General features: G+C 34.2%; 1 protein-coding gene across 2 annotated transcripts; it reads right to left on the reverse strand.

The window, feature by feature from the left end:
• Positions 1 to 137: 137 nt before the first annotated feature.
• On the reverse strand, positions 138 to 24405 carry LOC149771884 (uncharacterized). 2 transcript variants are annotated; one of them, XM_089948098.1, is made up of 15 exons: positions 24290 to 24405; positions 23901 to 23934; positions 19821 to 19946; positions 18662 to 18751; positions 16733 to 16798; positions 15053 to 15211; positions 12745 to 12810; positions 11370 to 11534; positions 10708 to 10782; positions 8311 to 8373; positions 6750 to 6908; positions 4643 to 5032; positions 3361 to 3573; positions 2042 to 2279; positions 138 to 562 (listed from the first exon to the last, which is right to left on the reverse strand). In XM_089948098.1, the coding sequence occupies exons 1-15, from the start codon at positions 24365 to 24367 to the stop codon at positions 427 to 429; spliced, it is 2058 nt and encodes a 685-aa protein (XP_089804224.1). In that variant the 5' UTR covers positions 24368 to 24405; the 3' UTR covers positions 138 to 426. The 2 variants fall into 2 exon arrangements, with proteins under 2 accessions (XP_089804224.1, XP_089804223.1); XM_089948097.1 differs by having other exon boundaries at positions 16733 to 16801.
• Positions 24406 to 24708: the final 303 nt, after the last annotated feature.

A 24708-nucleotide genomic window follows, 5' to 3' on the forward strand; every position in this document is an offset into this window, starting at 1 on the left:
ATTAAATGCACCTGCGAATAGTACTACAATTAACGTGATACTGTCTATGATATAATTAATAATTATCACACACACATATCTTATTTATTGTCAAGGATAGAACGATTTAATCAATATAGTAAGAACATAAGACGATGAAATAGAACACACTTTAATCATTGAAAACCCATAAGATAATTTGAACAAGAGACTAAAAGTTAATATAAATATAATCAGGCTTGTTTTGGTTATGTTTCACTTTAATGATCATATCATTTCGGAAGCCATCATTTTTTAATATGAACAATTTTGAATCGAAACTTGCTTGTGCCTCCGCCCAATACTATTTCAGTAATAAATTGCTGAACTTCTAGTTAGATACCGGGAATATTGTAATAAAACCGGTACGTTTTACATCAGGAACATATTCAGCTATGAGGAATTCAATTAATTTGTCCAGCTCAAGGAAAATCCAACTCCTTTCGACGTTGTCTTGTTATCCACCACAAATACAACTCCAGCACATCCTACACTGCAGCTAATGCGTTCCACAGGTGTTGAACCACTGCAAAACTTGAATTCTCTGGAATGTAAAACATACATGCATACACAAATAGATCCACCCATCCATCCATCCATATGAAAACGTTGTATGTGAGTTGCATGTGATTCGCTTAGTGAAGCAGCAACAAATAATGTCACCGATCTCACTTTTGAAATAACGGGTTGTGAAATCTGCGATCTGTGATTGATTCTGTCATAATCAAAGTACAACTATGACTTTGCTAATTATTATAATTACAGGATACAAATATTAAATGTATGTTATTTCTTTAGATTTAGGAGTTCGTGAGAGACTTACTCGTGAGACGTACATCTATCCTATTATTTTATAACGTATCGTGGTTTATAGAATGAATATGCTCATGATATACAGAACGAAAAGAGATTCGGAACGCAATCGATGCAATAAAGTAATAGTGGTCAAGTGATCCAATAGGTTCGATTTTACATATTAATATCTCAACTTTGTTCGCGTCGGTTCTAGTCTCGAGATCCCTTGACTTGTGTATGCGAGAAAACTTGCTGGCAGCTTTAATTGGACCAGTGGTTCGCACTGTGATTTTCCCACGTTTTATTTCTGCAGTATATACTTGCAAAAGTGGAGTTAAAGCCATACCAACCAACAAACCAAGTAATACTATTTGTATTGGAGACATAGAAGTGAGTATTTTTTTTTTTTGCATACAAAGAAACTCTTCTGTAGCATTTATCTATCCATAGGATGAATTGCGAAATGGCAGCAAAGTTGCATTTTGGTCTTGCAAGTTTCATTTGCTGTTTCTTTTGTTACCACACTTGTATTACTAAAACTAAAACTCTTACTTCTTTGGCCATAATGGGTCGACCTTCAACGTACAACGTTTTGCCACTATGAATTGCTAAGACCGTTTCATTATTCGTAATATGACGTCTGACGTTGACTGCAAGCCATTTTTGTAACTGCTTTAAATGAAACTTAACTTAGATTGGCACATCAATCATTATAGTGAACGTCAGGACTATTGCACTCTCTGCAACTAAATGTGGATAATTATATAAAGCAGATTTTACGTTAAAGAGTTACGGTAAGCATTGTATAAATGATTTTAGGGGATGATTATATTGCGTTCTTAGAATGGCATTTGTGACGAAAAGGTCGCTATGCTCACTGAGATTATTCATCAATCTGATCTAAATAAATGCGTCTAATAGCCTTGTTTTTAGAAAGAATGGGCTGTTGAGCCACAAGATATGCGTATTCAGTAGAGTGATTTATCTTAAAAATATGCGCTGAAAACCGAACAAAATTTCACTTGCTTATGTACTAACAATGTAATGCCAAACATTCGATTCCTAAAAGCAATTGCTGACTGATGACAACGATGATGATAATCGTAACGTACATCACAACACTGCTATTGCTGTTCATGATTTTGATTCAGAAATCACATGGTTCATATAAATAGAAGGAAAAGAGGCAGAGAAATGCATTTAATAAGCAATATGAGCGGATATTTACCGACTGCTATCCTTGAATCCACAGAATATTTCCAACCTGTCGCCATTGTTACACTGATTGTTTCCATTTCGAACATCAAAAGTAGTAATATTAAAAATGATTTGACTTCCTGTGGTTACAATGTTCCAGCGGTAGCTTGCCTTTGTTGATCTGTACGGAGATGTCCCATCAAATCCTGGAGAGGTGATGGTTCCTGGTGACGTTTGTGTGTCATCGCCGGGTGGGGAATTCGGAAGAGCTGGCCATTAGATATCAATATAAGAAAATTTAAGCCGAAATGGTAGAAATGGAAAATATGTAAAAACAAGATACAACAAACTAGAGTTGGTATCAATGAAATCAAGTGGAAAAGAATTTAATAAAACAAGTATGCAGAAGATAACATCACATACATTCGCTGACCCATGTGTTGTTCTTTTCCTGTGATCATTTTATTGAAGTAAATGAATGTATAGTAAATTGACATTGTCTGAGTTATGTACGTATTTGACTGACCTGAAGAGGGAAACTCCATTTCTAACAGTAGAGTGACACTTTATTCTCACGCTCTAACATAACTTCACCCCAGTGAATAATGATACTTGTACAAGCGTTTTAACTGTATCGTGCATACGCACTGTCCAACGAAATGATATGGGGCCCCGAGTGGCCGAATGGTCTAAAGCGCTCTCCGTTACGGATTACTGCCATAACATCTCCACCAGTAATACTGGCCACCATGTATTAGCCTATCGTGTGCTAAAAAATGGCGTTAAACTCTACAACAACAACAATAACTAAATGATATGTTTAAATGCACTTCTTATCGCAATTTATTAACACTTATTAAACAATGAGACAGGTAGGCATGCTGGACAAGAACGACATAAAACTGTTATGACCTTGTTATCAAAGATTTGATCGAAAATGAATATCATTTTGTCTTAATAAGTCTATTATACCTCACGCGTATAATTTTATAAATCGATCGATTTCATTGACAGGGCCATACATGTATAAACACAGGTAAAATTACTCAAAATGTAGATTTAACAACTGTAATATACCTAGGTAAATATGTGTATCATGTATTCCAACGCCGATTTCTCTTTCTCTCCGAGGATTTAAATGACACAAGTTTTTCTCGTAATTAATCATCAATTTATTCATTAGTTTATGCAACTGTGCATTGAAAATGAATTATGTAGGTTATGTGTTTCTTTCCATATGACAAGTCAATACAATTATGTTTACCCTCCATCTCTCTCTCTCTCTCTCTCTCTCTCTCTCTCTCTCTCTCTCTCTCTCTCTTCTATAAATATTCTATTTCGTCATTTTACCTTCACACGTCTTGGCTTTGCTGTTAAATGATTTATCATACGTGCCGTCGGGCAGGCATGTTATAACTGGACACTGATCGGGATTAAATACATTTCTGGGGAACGTTTCGTCGGGATTGTTACATCTGTAAACCTTCTTATCGTTGGCATTTGCTGCTCCGGGGGTAACGACTAATAATCCAGTTACATTTGGGGCAGAGCCACAGGTGGGCACTGCAAATAAAAATGATATTAATAATAATAATAATAGTTCTCAAAACATGGAATCAATATCCATGGGATTTTCATGAATTGCCCTACCTGATTGTGTCCCAGTGTTGTGTTTGGTATGAGTCTGTGAGATTTATCAGCAACAGCGTACGTGCATGTGTATATGGACGAAGTTAGTCAAAGGACAACTCCTTATGCTCTGGAAGGTATGCTCTTCATGTATGTTGAGCAGTTGATTGCTGCTTTCACCACGGATGAGTCAGTGTTTTTACCTTGGACTAGTAACAACAGGTATCGGATCCTCGCAAGCAATAAGTTTTAATGGAACCTCTGTATTTGATATCAATATGTTTTATCAGTGTTATAATCGATTGTATATGTGTGTCAAATGATCATGTCAGCAAGTAGAACTCCCCCTAATCGAACCTAGATATAAAACTTCAAACATCGCTATATGATTATGGAAAGGTCTGCAGATGCACTCAACTGTTTCAAAGTTTTGACATATCCTTCCGTGATTGTTCTAGTGGGGTAGAATAATCGTTCATAATTTTAAAATAACTTGCCCGATAATTGAAATATTACCATAAACATTATTTATTATTTTCATTATTCTTGCCACACTTTTTGATGGGTATTAAGTCATCTGATGGCGTGTTTGTGTTGTTATGTCAATCACCTCATATACTGGTGAATGTAAATACCTTAATTCTTTTATAATTGAGCATGATGCGTTGGAGAATGGGCGCGCACATGTATTTGTTCATGTATGTCATCATATGATAGCACAACTCTATTTATACCGTTCTAGACTAGTACTTGAAATTTGGTTGTATGTTTTTAGTGGTCAGTAAGTATACACAACGGTTTTCAAAGTTGTATGATTGCAGTGGGTGGATATTATTTAAGAATAATTTAAGAGTGTAAAAAAACTAAATTAAAATATATAAAATGTTTGCATCTTGATTATCTCCAAAGACGCAATCATCTGTATGCATCATAATCCTACCAATTCAATAGTGCAACACGCTTCCACTCAAACATTTACATTCAAAAGGAACAATAAACTTACATTTTGTGCTTAAACGCTCTGTCGAAGGTTTGGCACTTGTGGTTGAACCCCTGGTGGTGTTTGTGCGTGAACTCGTTGTCGACGGAGTGACAATTGTTGTAGAACTCTTAGTTGATGTAGACGTGTTGATGATTGTACTTGTAGTTGACGGTTTACTATTTGTGGTCGAATTTGTTGTCGATGGTGTGGTATTTGTTACTGTAGGTATACCAGAGGTCGACCTCGTTGTTGAGGATGTAATTCCATCATTCTCTTTCGCCGGACTACTTCCTTCGTTTTTGCCGCAATATTTCCAGTCGCGAACAATTTGACCAGCACTGTTCGTTATATATACGCAGACCATGAGATCGCCAGATGCCGTTGTCCTTAAATCACCGATAGAACAGCTTCCTGGAATATTGTTTGAGTAAATAAGATGTAAAATGCATAAATGTATAACTGGTTAGGTCTATGATTGTGAGCTACACATTTTGCTCATGCTATTACCGGAAGCAGAAGGTAATTTCAAGAGCTGAAAGGAAGAAGCGAAATGCAAAATTACCAAGCAACTAACTGAACCGTACGATTTAATAAAAAATTCGAAATTCTAAATATATCAGATTGCTCTGAACACTGTTTTGTATTCTTTGTCATTTAGTGGTTATAGAACAGAGGACGTGTATTTCGGCATGCCGATAAACAACGTGGTGTTTAAAAGCGGTCACTATCAGCAGATCCTTTGTTTACCAAAGTGTCCAAGTGTAATTAGATACAATTTTCCACTTCTTTTGCGACGTGTTTCATAAACAAGTTGCCTCGATAATAATTATTAGAGACGTTCCACGCATCGAACCGAAAAAGTACTCAGGCGATACTGCTTTGCTTTGTCTTAGAACTTCTACTGTGCTCAACGGTCGTTTATTGCTATTATTATTATTATCGTGTGCAGTACGTGCTCATCATCAGCAAGGTGCAGAGCCCACAGTCGACCGGGGAATTGTGTCAGTGGACAGTAGTTCACAGTGTGTTACACGGTCAGCAACATGCAGAGTCAGTGGCCTGGCCCCATCGGACAAGGTTGACCGCACAAGGACGATGTCATGTCCAAAAGATGTTCAGTGTGGTCCACATATGACGAGAAACCAGGAGGGCAGACAGATGGCTCAACTAAGAGGGAGTGGTTTACGATATCTGTTGAAAACCACTTATTATACTCGGCTTGCATAAAAACTGGGAAATTAACACTCTCTTTAAACGCCTTTTGATCTGCATCCGACTTTGCACCCGCACACAAAGTTGTGCAAATTTTTAAACTGTAAATAACAGGTGTAACTATATTTACATCACCGAGTGCACATCGTACCCAGTGCTGTTTGAGTGGGTGGGACTAGGTTGGGGTTTATGCTACTAAACGCAAACTTAGACACGATAAACCGGGTGGTTTTGAAACGAATTATTTATGTCATCATTGGAATACATTTTGACGATAGTTTCAGCTCTGGTACTTAATGATGTTGTCCATGTGTAACGCGTAGTCATCTGCAAATAAGGCAAGCTCATATCTACTCTTTAAGAGCAGACTGTTGACTTGAAACCATCGACGGAAAGAGCAACTTAGATCACATTGTGCTTCACCAGGTTGGAGCTGATGCCGTGCACAAATGATTGCGAGTTGTGCACGAGTAAATGCCGCAAAGAAAAGTGGTCGAATTTAGTTTTATTACTTCAGCTATAGGCATACTATGAACAATTTACTGGTGGTGCTTGGATTATGATCGAAAACTGACCCTATCACATAAGTAATTCTACTAGTAACTTGACCAGGCATATCTTGACAATTTTTTGGAAATGAACGATACGGCACACCTAAGTGGACTTTTGCATTATCATAGACAGTATGTATGTATGTATGTATGTATGTATTTATGTATGTATATATGTATGCTTGCATGCATGCATGCATACATGCATGTATGTATGTATGTATGTATGTATGTATGTATGTATGTATTTATGCATGCATGTATGTATGTATGTATGTATGTATGTATGTATGTATGTATGTATGCATGCTTGTATGCATGTATGGATGGATGCATTGGTACACGTAGCTTTTTTGAAGACGTACCTATACGTTCTTGATATTTGCCTTGTGTGCAGGTGAGAATCGCTTGGTCCCATGAAGTTCCAGGTGCACAGGGCATAACGTACAGTTTTTGGAAAGAGCACTGACAAAATTTTTCACGGTTGATGTGTTCGTAGTAGCCGAAGCCATTAGGGCAGATATCTGAATAAATAATAAAATAGTTACGAACGTAATTATTAAACAATGATCACGTGGTACTAAATTCGCATTCATCTACTCATAGTGCTAAGAAGTATGTCTTTCGAAACGTTGGAATGAAAGTGAATTTATGATGTTGCCCATACATATTACAAGAAGTTGTTGGATATGATCTTACGTAGCATAAACTTATAGACTCAAGGCGTTTGTAAAATCCGTAAGTATTTACATCTGTTTTGTTACAAATCATTCCGATACCAAAACAACATTTATTTACTGATTTATATTGTGCATAGAAAATGCACAATGTGCTGTCAGCCAAGGACTCCATGTTCATAAATCGTTATATCTGCCTATTGGAGTGTTATTTAAATATTGTGCTTGACAGTTTATAAAATTTAACATGTGTAAGCGTTTTCATAATTTGGATGCTTTTCTTTAACTTTTTATTATGAGGGCAAACTCATGCAAGGCATAACGCTAGCAGAGCATGGTTCACAAGTGGTCCTTAGATGAAAATAAAGGATCAGATAAAGCATATTTAGAGTCTAATATAATTTTGAACCTCGATTTTCTTCAATCATCTGCTACGGGATATAAAACAAACAAGCTTCAGAGCTGTAATCAACCGATCGCGTAAGACTTTACTTTCTAAAACACATTGTTTGGTTAGCTGAAGAGTCCTTTCATCACAGCTATACTGGATACAATATAAATTAGGATCAATACACATGTACTGATATTTCATTTCCGCAAAAAATTCTAGCCTAAATTTACAGTGTCCGAATGCTGGATATGTTCTTGAATTGCAAGTAAACAAATCCGTCAGTTTTGTAATGACCCGTTCACTCAGCTACCAATGAAGGCCCTTAAATTATAACAGGCATCATTTGTGAGACCCAACTACAGTCATTTCTAATGTTGTATCTAGGATTATAGATCAACCGTGTTCTTTACGGTTCATAACAAAACTAGTGTAAAACGTTACTCAAATGGTTAATATCACTATATTTAAGGGAACAAGATAATTTTACTGAAGGACGCACACATATGTGTAAACACAGTTACAATAATCTGCCCTGGTGAACATAAGATAACAGAAAGTCTCTCTTATTATAGACACATATGTTAGAGTAGTAATCTTTATTATGCTCAACAAGAATCTAGTACATAAAATAGTCATTATAACATAATAGGCTCTAACCTTTCCCATCCATTAGAGTGCGGACGACCTCTCCCTCCCCCAATGTGAACTAACTGCTTCATGTTTCCTTATATTGCCAATTTTGTGTGGTCCCTATTTCAAATGAAGATGATTACTATTCCAGTCGTAAATCAATTGTTTCCTAAAATGATAGTCATGCGTTTTACGGTATGGTAAATACTTTTCTGGAATCCTACATACCGATGACAGGGATGATGCAGCCATTTACTTCTGTCCTCCAACCAATTTGTCCGGAATCGCATTCTAGAGGTAAAGGTAACGCAAAATTATGAAAGAAGTTACAATGTTTGTGTAGCATCATTCATGCATCCCTTTGAAAACACCAGCTTAAAATTAAATACAGCCTGCAACATTACATACGTTGAAAAGTTAAAGAACATAGCTGTAATTGATAACTGTGTTAACAATTCGAGTCAGCTTCCTCTTGCTGGATTTCAGCAAGCGGACCATGAATATCCTCATCATATTTGTATGTGGAATAAATTAATAATATTAACAACTTTCCTATACACACCAGTCAGCATTGATATACTATTTAGCAATTACAGGCCAACCAGTGTAAATCATTGTTAACTGTTTTTTTTTTTTTGTTTTTTTTACCGTAGATAATTATCTAGGTTTAAGCTATTTTAATCAATTCATTTCAATAAAAATAATTATCATTTATATAGATGACATTGCCATGGAAAGGAAATGGTCATTGAGCTTGGTAACATTAAATATAGTTTTTATAATTTTTAGAACACGACCTCTAAGGTATCATTATCATTATTACATATCTGATCTAATAATTGATTTTATATTATGTTCCATTTCGGTTATTGGTTTTTCTCGGTAATTAGGCTTTCCTCAGTCGTGTCTATGTGAATCACCACAGTAACACCTACCATCTTCCTAGAAATAAGGATAATATTATGACATTCGAATACCCACAGACTTGTGCTATTTTGTTATTTTTCACTTAGATAAAGTTATTTGTGTGACATTCGTCAACGATGTCTCCCAATTATGAAAGCGGTGTTCCGAATAGCCACATGGTAACTCTACCAACAGCATTACAGAAAATCATAGGCGACCGTTTATGAGAAAATTTGTTAAGTAGGTATTTCCCACTTCAACCATATCCCCGAGGAGTTGTACAGTGTTTGAAAAAAGACGAGACATTATTAAGAAAGCAAACGTCCTATGGATGCTGCCCAATTCTTTGCTTGCAAAACCAGTTATTGATTACATTAATATATATGCATACATAAATGTTAAACATCGATCAAACTGACATTTAGTAACCCTTTTAGAAAGCAAACAATAGTTAAACCCATACACGCCTCGTCCTTATAGTGTAACCACAACAGTAGAATACAGCTAAACACAGACGCAACATACCTGTGAAACGTGTTCAATAAAACGGATTTCCTTTATGAAGGAAAACTTTACTACGTTAAGTAATCATTTGGATTCACAAAGGTTTACCATTTTGCACTAAAGGATCTTAATATTCAGGTATCATTTGTATATAGGTAAAATAAGTATGGGAAAAGAACAGAAGAGATTAACAGATGTGTGTCCTGTATGACCAGATGTGATTTAAATAAAGATAAGTGCAATGACAGATTTTACGGCTTGAAAGGTACTAATAATAGTTTCCTGCAGAAATTGTTACGCTACTACTCTGTTGAACGTTTAATTATCTTTTTTATTACATGATCAATATCGTAAAGCTAGTAATATACAAGCAATATAATCTTAATATCAATTTTTCTTTCTTTTGAAATATTTTCATTTCTTATATGGTTAATGCGGGAAATGACACTTCCTTTGCGCACGAATGGCACAAAGTTATGTGCATGCATGGGCCAAATTTGGTGATAGGTGCATCTAAAGTAAGCGGATTTCTCTATGTTATTTATTGAGTCAAACTCGCGACCAGAATGTGTCGATTCGAAACCTGCTTTGTTCAGGCAGAGATGTCCGGCAGCGTTGGGTCTCTAGGCAAGGGACTTTATTTTAATTAATTAGGCACTATGTAGCCATTCTTGTTTCCGATAACAATGAAATACACAATTACGAGTCTTCTCTATGTGTTATCGCGTTAATTCAATTGCCAAAACAATGAATTCCTTAACCATCACCAAGTTTTGTACGTTTTGATTAACTAGCATCAAATAAATATTATATTTCAAAAGACTGTTACGAACGTTTATCTACATTTAGCATGGACAGTGCATCAGTGTGGATAAGATCTTCTGGATTCACCCCTAGTGGATATTTGTTTTGCAATAAACATGTTGTGAGAATGTAAATAAATTAGTTATGAAAACCCACTTACCGCATTGGATCTTTCTTCATAAGTCACGTTTATAAAATGGAAAATACATGATTTCTTACACGAGCCAGGGATGTCCGTTTTTATAAAGACCTCTTTCTATAAGTAACGAAATCAACCCTCTTAGTTAATGTTGTTTTGTTACTTTCGAAGACTGTTCATAGGTAGTTATGCATTGTATACAATTCGAAATACATTACGTGATTCGCATTTAGATGGTCAGTGTCATACATGCAACCGGTGAAATAAAATACCATTTTTGCTTGATGTCGACTGATATATAGTCGTTCTTGAAGTCCTGGTCGAAGTTGTGCCTGGCGTGGAACTAACTGTTAAGAGAAGGGAAGAATACAATCGTACCTGGTGTAAATTTTCACACAGTTTCAGCTTACTAATCATGCTTAAACTATATTTTCTGCATTAACACAAAAAGAACATTAGCCAACATCATGATTTTTAGTAGAAAAGTTCGGTTAATTTGTTTCTTTTGTGCCAAGAAAAAAACATACCTCGACACGAAGTTTATCCTAAAATATCAGAGAAATTTCTTTCCTTTTGTCAATCTATATATCCATCCATTCACCCACCCATCCACCCACTCACCTACCTACCTATGTGTCTATCTATCTATCTATCTATCTATCTATCTATCTATCTATCTATCTATCTATCTATATATATATATATATATATATATATATATATATATATATATATATATATATATATATATATATATCTGTCTATCTATCATATTTAAACCATAATTAAGCCATTCATTGAGAACCAAGGGTTGTTAATTTGTTTCGTGTGAATTTGTAAGCCCACGTTTTCACAAACGTTTCAGGATTCTACGATCTATTTTTTTAATTCTTAATTAATCTTCTAATCACTCAATATTTATGTGAAGACGAACCTGTAGGCTGTCTGTCGTTTGCGTGTGCACAGGTGAGAAGGGCTTGGTTCCAAGCTGTCCCCGCCGCACAGGGCATAACGTACAGGATTCGCCAAACACACTGACAAAACTTTTCAGGGTTGATGTTTTGGTAGTAACCAAAACCATTCGGGCAGACGTCTGAGTCTATGGAGAAACAAAATAGATGTGTAATTATTAAATAACGACGACATAGAGGGAAATGTTCATTCAAGCAATTAATCGGAAGGATCATAGGTATAATGATAGCTAGGCAACGCCTGTTTATAATGTATTATGACTGATTGTGGTAATATTGTCAGGAGGTATCAGGGTTCTAAAGTTCTGAGTCTAAAGCATTTACTAGTCGTAAAGTAATTGCCTGTTCCTAACGCATCTTGTCTGATGCATGGGTAATTTTTCTTCAGGACATATACAAAATTTACACAAAATAAATATCTTCAACCTTGATGTAAATGTCTTTATGGTTTTGATAAAATGAGTGGGAGTGTAAGTTTCTGAAACCTTTAGTTTTTAGCTATGTAAGACGCTTCACAATATTGTTGCTTGCTGTTTGAAATTTTGAGGCAAAGAGCAAAGTCATGATTGATCGATTGCTACATAAACAGAAACGTCTGGTTCAGACAAATGACTCTTGTGTAAATTGAATTACTGTTTTGAGCATGTTCAATAAATATTATAGATCTGAGATTCGATGTATCTAAATTGCCTGACAGATAAGACAGCGATGCTTTTCTAGATTTGTCATCAACCGATTGCAAGAAGCTTTGCTATTTTTAGCTCCTTTTTGCGTCTTGTGATTTATATGGAGACTAAGTTCGGTTGAACGAGACTGTACATTAGAAGCAAAATAATTTCTTAACCATTCTCGCTGTGCGTGTTGGATATCATGCTAAACTGCAAGAAAACAAAGCCGTTATCTTTATAATTACACGTCCTCTCAAACACCAGTGGCACCTTTAAATAGAGCAGAGATATATCGCCACAGTCTGCATGATTGATTTGTAAAATTTTCCTCCTATCCTTCCCAGCAATGTACCTATGATTATACATCGTATTTTTTATATACGTATCCTCATGAACCTTATGTATACTATCGTCATGGGGTGCAAGTGATGATCAGGTAAATGAAATATTAACACTATATATGGTAATCATGGCAATGTGAACTCTGCTTCCACATTCCTCATTGCTTAAAATCAGATATGTTCGTTGACATATGCATATCTCGTGAAATCGTTTTCTCAACTGATGTGCCCTGCTATATGTTCAAAGAATACATTAACTTGATTCACGAACACATCTGAGGGCAAAACAGTTCACTGTACAATGAAAAATGTTCTGAAATCCTACGTACCTATAATAGGGATGATGCAACCATTTGTATCTGTCTTCCAACCAGTAGCTCTGCTGGGTTCAACTCCTGCATATAGAAATAAAGACAAATTATTGCAGGACAAGTAAAGAATTAATGCTTGTAAATCATCATTTCTGGTCTTCCTTCTGACAATTTAGAGCAATTTACAATGCACCTTTTCATATTATCTATCATGAATGGATACAGAAAATAAAGTGTAATTCATAGTTCTTCAACGTTTGTCTCTCTTACTCTCTCTCTGTCTCTCAAAAACTGGTCCTGAAGCGAACCCAATATCTTTGCTTGCTTGCGTACATCAGTCCGATTCCTCAGGCTTAGTACAATCAACCGTCCCCATTGCTATTTGATCCAGTAATTAAGTATAACGAATCTGGTTAACCAAGTTATTATTTTGTAACTGTTCCTTTAAAACGCCGCTTAGTCTTAGAATACGACTGAATTTCTTTTGCGAAGTTGTTTCAATAAAACAACTTGCAATTTGAGAACAATTTGCTCAAGAGAAAGAAAGAATGATCTTTGCGTTTTTGTAATATTAATTTTCTCGTGGATTTCATAGTTGTTTCGATATTAGTTATATATTGAAATTATCGTAAGCAGCTTATATTTTACTTTCATTTGCGTTCACGTTTCGTTTAATGTGTTTTCGTATTTATTGGGTGGTATTGTGTACCTTTGAGGAGTCCAAACAGTGATTCCTATGAAGCTGATTAAAATAGTAAATGCAGGCAATTAAAATAATGTTGCTTTTGGGGTTTCCATGCCTTAAGGTGACTCCAATATATGCGAGAGGTCTTAAAATGATCTAATAATAACCATGATATGTGACCTGCAATAAATAGTGTCAATTTCAAAACAATTTCGGTAACGAGGAATATCCGACTTCAGTTATATCCGTATGGATTCCTCCAGTATTACGTGTATAGCTTTGAAGAAAATGGAAACATTACGGAAGCAAAATGGCTATTTGCACTTATCCGACTGTTTTTCATCAAAAGCTTTTATTGGTTTATATGACTTGAAGGTAGTTATACCAGTCTAAGACAGTTTTTAAACTGACCAATATTGGCTAATTTAACAGCTTACGGATTAAGCATAAATGATTTAGAAAACATGTCCTATTACATGAGCTATACGGAGACCTGCAGTTAAAGTTTGAACAACACATTATAATAATAGAGCTAAACTCATTTATACAGAACTCATGAAACGTATCAAGCGTTTCGAAAAAAACTAATTCCGGTACAACACACAACTGTAATGCTTTGAATTCTTCATTCAGATCTGAATGGAATATTTAATACCGTTTTTTAATTAAGGCTATCTTAAGCTGTGTCATTTACGAATGGAAGTCATTTTATGCAAGAGAATGGGGAAATCTGACAGAAGAGATTTACAGGTATGTTGTAATTGAAGGTGCATACAAGGGGAAATTTTACAAGTTCTCTGGGAAACAATAACTTCAAAGTTATTTCCCGTAGAAGAAAGTTACACTCAGCTACGTTGATGAGTGTTTCATCATTAATTTTGAATCACACGATTAATATCGTAAAATGTACACTTTAAGGAGCAATATTATTAATATAAGTCTTTTTTTGCTTTTTGAGCCATGGATGAAATATGTACTTTATGTAATAGACGGTATTAAAGATAGTGGAATTTTGTCGCGTTAATCACTTTGGTGTCTTGCTGTTATAATTCATCTTGACTTGATCGAATTTTGCTGTTATGTATCAAAACCATGAACCAAATGTACAAGTCATTTGATGAACAATTTGATTATCAGTTTCCCAGATGCATCGACTTAGAGCAAAATACCGATTTTTGCTTGAAATTGCAGTTGTACCCTCCGACGATGATGCTGTTGAGTCTGGAAAAAGATCAAGTGGTTACTGATGTAAACTGGTAACACATTTCATTTTATTAATCATGCCTGGAACAAACTTTTTTTCATGAAACGGATTAAGTTCATAAAATAAACTATTTAAAAAAAGCAACAACGTTTTGTATGATGACAGTTCTCACTGTGCCAGAAAAGTATCATTTAAGAACAATTTGCAGTCACAAATCAAAAATATCCCTTTACTAGTTTATCTATCTATCTATCTATCTATCTATCTATCTATCTATCTATCAGATTTTATTCAAGGATACGCAAATGATTGAGAATCAACAGTCGCTATTGAATTTATTGCGAATGCTGATTCTCAGTTTTTCATAAAGGTGTTACGATTCCACATGTTATTATTTCTTTCATCTCCTATTAAACACATGTTTATGCGAAGTGGACCTGTAATCTGTTGATAGCATGCGTGTGTACAGGTGAGAATGGCTTGATCCCATGCTGTCGCAGGTGCACAGGGCATAACGTTCAGGGTTCCCCAAGCACACTGACAAAACTTCTCAGGGTTGATGTGTTGGTAGTAACCAAAGCCATTAGGGCAGACGTCTGAGAATACATAGTAAAAAAGAAATGAGTGTAATGATTACAAAATGGCGATATGATGCAAACGTTTTATTCAATTAATTAATTTAGAAACTGAGAGTAAATGCAACTGATATAAATTAATGCATATGGGAACATGTTGCTTGATATGATCCTGCACAACACAGACTTCAAGGGTGAATATCGTGTATATGCACTGAAGCCTTTTATTCTGGTCATACCAATATACATGCAATTTATAATTAGATTGAGGGTGAACATGATCCAATTTATAAAACTCTTGTGTCGAAAAATAATCCATAATATAATTTTACCTAGGCAATGCATAAATATAAACCATTGTTTGAATATGATACTGCCACCAGTAGACAATATGTTTCTAAAGCCTTGTGCTTAAAGAGTTTACTTGTCCTAAAACGATTACATGTGACTTAAGCATCTTATATGATGCATGATATCTTGTTTAGGACACATGCAAGATGTATAGAGAATAATGGATATCAACCATGATAAAAGAGTCCATAAGTCATTGGAGATTTATAAAATATGTGCGAATGTAAATTGTTGATGTCCTTATGTTTTATCTCTGCAATGCTTTTCATAACAGTTCTGCTTATCTTTATTTATCTAATATATGAAATAGATCTAAGCCTCACGTTTCCTGAATTGTCTGATATAGATGATACAACGCAAGAGGATGAGTTTGATATTCTAGTCTTTTCATCAACCGATTGCAAGAAACTTTGACCTGAAGTCACCTTTTCTCGTTCGCAGAAGAGTCATATCTTCGTAACGTTAATGTGGACATTGAAAGTTTGGACAAGCTAGAATGTAATGATCTTTCATTTACCGCAAATGATAAGCATTATATGTCTCTATACGCATGATTGATTCCATACTGACGTGCCAAAAACAAATCAATTATGTTTGTAAAGACTCGTCCGCATGTAAAAAGATAATAGATTTATATATACAATCTGCATGACATATTTGTTAACATCGTCTCCCACCCTTCGTATGATTCTACCTCGTATTGGACATCTATTCCTCCACATGTGACTACGGTATAACATCAATACGAGTTGATAATGATCAAGTGAAAAGAAAAAATACAATTTGGTTATGTAAATATCACTTGGCATTTTCGTTGACACAAGCCTATCTTTGCAAATCACCATATTACAACAATTAGTGTCGGTTTCCCAACTGATGTGGACAACTATACGTTCAAATAAATATATTAAACTGACATGTGCTAAGAAGCACATAAGGAATAATATCTCCCTTCAACTTCTTATATCTGTTGGAAATGTACTCATTAACACTGTAACAAATGACATGAGGTGTAAAAGGGCATTATCGTAAAATATAATAGTTTCATTTTATTAGGGTAGATAGATTTGCGGCATGTGCTATGTTTGATTCTAACCTGACCTATCCATATGAGTACATACGATAATAAGTTCCTAAAATGATAGTTCAATATTTAACGAGATATTAAAAGTGTTCAGGAATCATACTTACCTATAGTAGGGATAATGCAGCCATTTGCATCTGTCCACCGACCACTTGGTGTCCTGGTATCAACTCCTGCTGATAGAAATCAAGAAATATGTAGTAAGACAGTACACAAGTGTGGTGGTATAGCATCAATGTTTGGTTTTCCTCCTCAAAGTGAAGCAAAATTTACAATGCCACGTTCAAGCACATACATCCTGAAAGGAGTAGGAAAACATAAAGAGTCCATTAGTTCAATATTTCCTCTTTCTCTGTCTCTTTCTATCTCTGTCTCTGTCTCTCTCTCAGTAATGGGTCCGTTAACATGCCCAAATCCTTTGCATGTTTGAATACGTGAATGTCATTCCTCACGCTTAGAACAATCAACTGACCCCATTGTTTTTCCTTATGTATCCATTCTGGCTATCCAGATTATAACTTTCTCTAACTGTACTTTGTAAACGCCGTAAGTTGTTTAGTCATGGAAAACGAATTAGTTGCTACTTTTAATGAATTGCAATTTGTAATCAGTTTGTTGAAAGAAAAAACGATGATCTTTGCGCTTTTTTAATATTAAATACAGAATTCACTTCATACTCGTTTGTATATTATTTACGTATATAAATTATCATGAGACACATCTAAAAGTTAAATGAGTTCATTTTTATTTACCTCCAGGTTTCTTTAATTGTGACTGCCATGTTTTACGTTCATCTTCAGGTATACCACTGAACAGTCCACACAAAGAAAGCTATGATATTGATATAAATATAAAACACACTCTATTAACGGAATGTGTTCTCCAGGCATAGTTATTGGCTTTTCATCCTTTCGGGGGTCTCAGAGATATAAGTGTATTGCAATAATTAATGTCAATTTCAGAACAATTTCGTTCGTTAGAAATTTCCAACTTCAGCCATGCCATTCAGGATTTATCAAGTATGACGTGTTTGTCTTTAAAAAAAAAAAACGAAAATTAGATTACGGAAGCAAAATAAATATCAGTTCTTAACCAATTTATTTTTCGTTAAAACTGTTGATGGTTTACATTTCTTTGAGATGTCTATACCAATCTAAAACAGTGCTCAAACTGACCTATAATGAGTAAATTGACACCTTCGTGGTTAAGAATAAGCCATTTAGAAAACATGCACTGATAGATGGGCTCCATTTTAAGTAGAAGACAAAAGTAGTCTGAATTCCGTAAAGACGAACAACTTTAATACATTAAATAAAAATTCGGATCTATATTACACATTTGATGCTTAATTATAACCATTGGATCATAAATGGTGTAATTTATGAACTGAATCGATCTTCTTGCTGTGATCGAATTCAGGTTGATTTGTATCAAACACATAAATCAGATGCATTACAAACTTTCCGAAAACAATCATCTGCTTAGACATCCACGTCATGAAACGTACCTTTGGGGACAACCAACAGATCTTAGTAGTTATATAAATAACATTATAAAAGCAAACTACTTATACTAAGTTGATCCAAAACGTCCCTTCTAATATAGTTAACTGAGCCTCTTTACTTTATTTTCTCTCAAAAAATATCAGAAAGGTATTCAAACTAGATCTAGATCAAGTATTACATCCGCTTGCTAAATAATCCTAAGAGACTTGATTTGAAAAACGGCATTTAGGCATTCAATCATACCTTAGAAGAATGATTTATTCTTAATGGTTTAGTACCAGACAATAATTTTATAGAAATTATCAGATATAACAAACTAGCATTGTTTAAGGGTAAAATGGTAATGAAATGCATGTTTTTAAGTTGTTCTATTACAATTATAGGTTTGGACTTTGATGATGGATCTCAATTCTACATTACATGGAATGCAAAACGTCATGAAATTTTTCATCATGGAATACAATAGATCATGAAACACAATACATCATGTAATGATCTGTGCCCTTCGTACAACTCATGAAACAAAATTACCTTTTGAACACGAACTCGTGGTCGGCGGATTTGTAATTGTTGATGAGATCATGGTCAATGTCATCCCTGACGAAGACTTCGCCGTTGAGACTGAAAACGATTACTGCGATTAGTCGTGTAAATTAAGAAGCATATTCAATGTATTGGTCATATTTAAAACAATTAACATGCATTAATATGAGTTAAGAATGCTACAAAATATAATTAATTTAATTTTTGTAATGTGACTAAATAATTAATTCTTGTTTTCTTTTAAAACGGAGCAAACGATTCGTTTTCATTTGGGCGTTAAGATAGGTAATATTAATAAGTGTCACTCTAACATATGACCATACCAACTTATCCTTGTACCTAACAGTTTTTATCGATGTATCCATCTATATTTTAGCACACACACACACACACACACACACACACACACACACACACACACACAGAGATATATATATATATATATATATATATATATATATATATATATATATATATATATATATATGAGAAAATTGCTGAACAAATTGAAACGAATTTCATATACTTAGATTTCGCGTTTGTAAAATTATTGTTTATTGATTATATTTCCATGATGTCTATCAATGGCACTATTGAAATTAACATTTCCTCTTTTAGCATGGCATGCTATTCGCGATGGGGCTTTTTTTTTATATAAAATAATTCAAATAATTATTAGTGCTTACGATATGTAAACATTAGGTGATGCAATAGTTTGATTGTGTCGTGTATTATTAAATATATAATTCATTTAATGATGTTACACAAGTTACAAATCTTCATGTGTAATATCAAATCTAATAATTTAGTGTGCTGCTCTGCGCTCGGTTTCGGTCGCATTTAGTTCAAATAACAGTTGTATTTTCATTTGTTTCTTTTTTTCATGCTTGTCCTACTTCAGCAGTAGCAATGACTAGTCCTGATGAAAAACTTATTGACCTATGTAAGTTATGAAAACAACGTAATGACAGCAGGCTACTTGTATATATGCAACATATCCTTTTCCGTCATATATAGTATATGGTCGGGTGTTCATTAAGGTGACTAAGGATAAGGTTCATAATTATTCCCTTATAAATGTGCGACAGTTTCGTGGTAAATAATTAAAGGGTAGTTTTGGTTAAATTTATGTAACAATTTGTATTACCTTTCTCGGCCTTTTCTCTAGAATCAAGTTCACTGCTTGTGCCATCTCGCACTTGTGAATCATCTCCTTTTTCTTGGTCATGCTCGGCATCCCGAACTCTCCTGACTACATTTAAATATAACTCTTCTGAAAACGGAAACATATATTGTCATTGGAAACAGCATGTCAAGTTCTCAGTCTGGAAATACAAATACAACTGACTGCTGTGTAACTGAAATAACAATAATAAAGCTAATAATATTATCCTTGATTTATTCAGGCAAACATAATTAACAAAGAGTCAGTTATCACTGCAATTAATACAAATGTACAACAAATATAGGGATACTCATTTAAAGTGTAGAAGATCAACATCTGAATAAGACAAAACAAATTTAAAACGACACAATTATACACGACTAACATGCCGTTATCTCAAACAAACATCACATATACCGTCTACATAAGCCACGTGATCTCACACCTCGATTCCGAGTTAAATATCTACTGAAAAACAGTTTCTTGGTAGATAAAAACATAGGCGCTTCTTAAATCATGCTGGAAAATATTCCATGAAACCGTCCGATGCAATCATAAGATGTTGATAGATTCTCTATCTAAACAGTTCATATATGAAATTCAATATTTGCATTCAGCTCTATACTCCTGTGCTAAGATTTTTACCAAAGATTTAGGCACTACGATACTCTGATGATATATTATTTAAGATCTTGAAAAGAAGAACAGAGTTTAAAAAATATATATTGATTTTAACAGGCATCCTTATATATATATATATATATATATATATATATATATATATATATATATATATATATATATATATATATATATATATATACATATATATGTATGTATGTATAACGATTTACGCTCGCGTAAGGACTTTTATGGGATGTGTGATTGGGTCTACAATTTCCCGCCAGATTTGTTGGGTAACGCGCTGTCAAGGGCCAATATATTTAAAGCTTTTAATCACGTGTTCTGCCTAGCCAATCGCAATACTCTCGCTCCGGCAACGCGCGGAGGGATTCTCTCTGATAAGGACTGTGGCTTCAGTTGAGTCAATTTCCTTATGGGGTGCGGACGTGTTTCCTTTGTTCTGTAGAAATTTAAAGTTTCTTCCCAATCCTCCATACATGCTGGATATATCCTAACTAGCGGGGAGTACAATACAGAATTCATCGGTTTAATTTTGATCAACATTTATCTTTTCTTTGATGCTGGACATTTTTGTTCTTTTCCCCACCCTCCTTTTGTGGCTGCCAGAAATACAGCAAGCTCTATTTGCTGTATTTCTGTTTATGGCGGTTGCAGCCTCAAAAAATATCTGTATTATATGCTATGTCTCGTTGTTCAATTTCTTAGCACGTTTACGCTATAGACTTTGTCCACATAGTTATGATTTGCTGTAAATACATAGCAAATATTTGGTTCACTAAGATCATTTATGTTCAATACAAAGTCACGAAAGTGGCCAGCATCAAACACAACGTTTGTCTTTGTTTTAGTTATGTACCCATATACTTTGACTTTGTAATATCTGCACGACTGACCTAGGGTATTCTGTCATTTCACTCTCTATGTTCCTCTTGACTCTATCGCTGTCGGAAAGAGTAGGCTGGTGCAGGTACATTTCATTTTACAATCTCGTCAAACAAGTTAATAATACAAACCACCGTTCTCATTCACTTTCGTTCTGACAATAACTTGCACCCCTCTTATACATGTGCAAGAACACATCACATATATATATATATATATATATATATATATATATATATATATATATATATATATATATATATATATATATATATATATATATATATATATGTGTGTGTGTGTGTGTGTGTGTGTGTGTTGAAAATAGATGAATCAGGTGTGTTAAAGTATGCTTGAAATTTAACATCACCATGGCAGCTCTTTTCCGTAACCTGTGCCATCTCTTAATGCAAAAAGATTTCATTATTTATACGCACAATATGATCAAGATATAATATGTGGAAAAGCCATTGTGTTGTACAATTTTCGGATTCACTGGTCCGAGATAAAGTATTTTAACCTTTTTGAAATTCCTATTTTCTTACATAGTTTTGCAAAGTTTGTCAAAAAGTCGTTGGAAGATAAAGTATTATTAATAAGGATACATAAACGTAATGGCACATTTAACAGTGTTAAGTTCGATAACATTTACTCAGAGGTACAATTCTCTGCATTTGGTTGATCGTTGTGCAAGGAAGATAAGCATTAACTGGGTTTTGCTATATTGAAATTAAGTACATGTCCTTACATATATTACATAGCTCATTGGAAATCTTCATTTATTCTAACGTCAACGATGATAATATCCCTATGGCTAACATATCGTGATTCATCATACACATACATAAATATTGAAGACTGCTGGTTTGAACCACTTTGGAGAATCATTTGCATATGCGTGTTTAAAATGAACTGGAGAGTTACAGCTTGTAAAAGATTATAGAGGTGTAAACATACGGATTTAGGGTTTTGTAACATCATATGATAATAATATATGCATCAAGACTACATTATTAACATAATAGTAGGGTAAGAATGAAACTTTAATACATTTTCCTTCATCACGATTATTTAGCCAGTGGTTTATTGAATCACTTAATGCTGCATTGTATGTATGATATGGTCAAACGTTGACCCACTGTAAACATGATATGGCAACTTTTTATAACATGCCTAACCTTAAGTAGGACAGATGCAAGCCTCCCAGTATTGATACTGAATTAGTTTTATTTCTAAACAAGAGGAGAATTCATATTTTTTAATCATCTACAAAAGTATTTTTGAATGTATTAAATATATAAGTCTGTGGTTCAACTGTGTAGCCTTTTCAATGCTTTATGCCCTTCAAATATAACACATCAGAGCCAGTAATACCTGAGTCAGAAACACTTCCTTTCTAACTAAGGCCTGTCTAACGTTTGATATTTATGCAAACGTTTAACCTTGACATATGTTCAATATCGGTATTAGTGATGATTCAATGTTTTACCAATAAATAATTACGAAAACAGCTGAAACTATTGTCACTTTTAATCAAGTTGTTAACGATAATATCAACAGCAATAAGAAAAGAAGATACAATAATAAGATTTTGGAAGAAAATGTAAATCTTTAAATTTCTTCCACATTTAAGTACGAAAGATTGATAATCGTTCATCAACTTCGTCTAAGGAGTTTCCATTAACATCTTTAATGTTTTTCAGCACCCATTTCATCAATGCTCAAATGTAATGTCACTTTCTTTTTGCTGAATGAAATACATGGTATTCGTGGACGCTTAATTTCAGCGTTAATACAATTCTACGCAGGAAAGTTTTTCTAATGATTTGTACAGCAAATGTTAATCAGTCATATGAGAAATTATTCGGTCAATGCTAACCATGCATGGTTTATACAACCCAAAATTTTAATTCTTCTGGGGAACTTGCCTTCTGTTTTCATGTAACCTAAGCTCATGCTTGTTTTGAAAGTACACAGACACACACACATAGACACACACATACAGACACACACACACACATATATATATATATATATATATATATATATATATATATATATATATATATATAGATAGATAGATAGATAGATAGATAGATAGATAGAGAGAGAGAGAGAGAGAGAGAGGCTTTCCTAATGTTTTCCTTCCTGACCTAATATAACATTATGGGAATCAGTAGGAGAAAGTGGAAATGTAACCGTGTGTATATGAGAAATATATATAATCAGTTAATATGATCCTGTCCTTTGCTTTACGAGTTTGCCTTGTACCATGAGTATCTATAATCAACGTATGTAATTCATTATCACTAAAATCATCTAATGCAATTAAATTGCCATCCCTTATATTACACATTAACGTATCGGATTCAATATATATATATATATATATATATATATATATATATATATATATATATATATATATATATATATATATATATATATATAATGTGTTATATATAATTAGTTATGCTGATATCGCGAAAAAAGAATTGAAGGATTCACTTAAGAAGAGACTAAAGCTATACTCACTATTACTGTCCAACTTGCTATCCTTCACAATGTTCTGTAAAGCAATAATGTTTATCAGTTTTAATTATACGTCATTTAGCATTATATGTATCTATATCAATGTTGTCATCTTTATTTTAAAAAAGATAATGTTCTATTGTCACAAGCTAGATTGAATGAACTCTCTATCTTGTATCCACTGTCAAATTTAGCCCATGTGGTTATTATGTCAGCAGATCAAACGCAGATTAAATTCGTACGATTATATGGTTTGTAAAGTAACACATTCTATTATGCAAGCAGAATAAAAAGACATACACGTAATTCTTGTTTGAGGAATCTATACTATAGCTAAAATCATACTTTTCTTTACATACAAACTACATTATACTCCTTAAAGCAACCATTACCTCGCTAACTGGAACACTGTCAGTTTCTAGAAACCCATATAGTAACAGTAGCACACACATTAGTCTTAGAGGATTCATGTTGAAGTTGTTTCCCTCCAAACGTCGGGTTGTTAATCGCAGGTGGTTGAAAAGGTTTTTATACTCTAGGCGTTAAATGCATCCGGGACCAATAAAGGAGGAAAGATTGCAGTGTAATCATGCATTGCAACAAATATTTTGCCGATTCATTCAGGTCATTGTGTCGATTAAGCCATCTGCAAGCATTGGCTACCACGGTCTGGTTTGTTAGGATGGGTTGTTTTTGATGTAATATTTCAGATTTGTTTGTAGCCAATGCAGACTTTGCTTGTTTTTTCATGTTCCTGCTATAAACGCATATGGAGGTAAGACCTGAAAACTAAACGACATACATATATGGT

The sequence above is a fragment of the Sinohyriopsis cumingii genome, unplaced genomic scaffold (genome assembly GCF_028554795.1).
Source record: "Sinohyriopsis cumingii isolate HCF-2022 unplaced genomic scaffold, ASM2855479v2 utg001603l, whole genome shotgun sequence".
Taxonomy (NCBI): Eukaryota; Metazoa; Mollusca; class Bivalvia; order Unionida; family Unionidae; genus Sinohyriopsis; species Sinohyriopsis cumingii.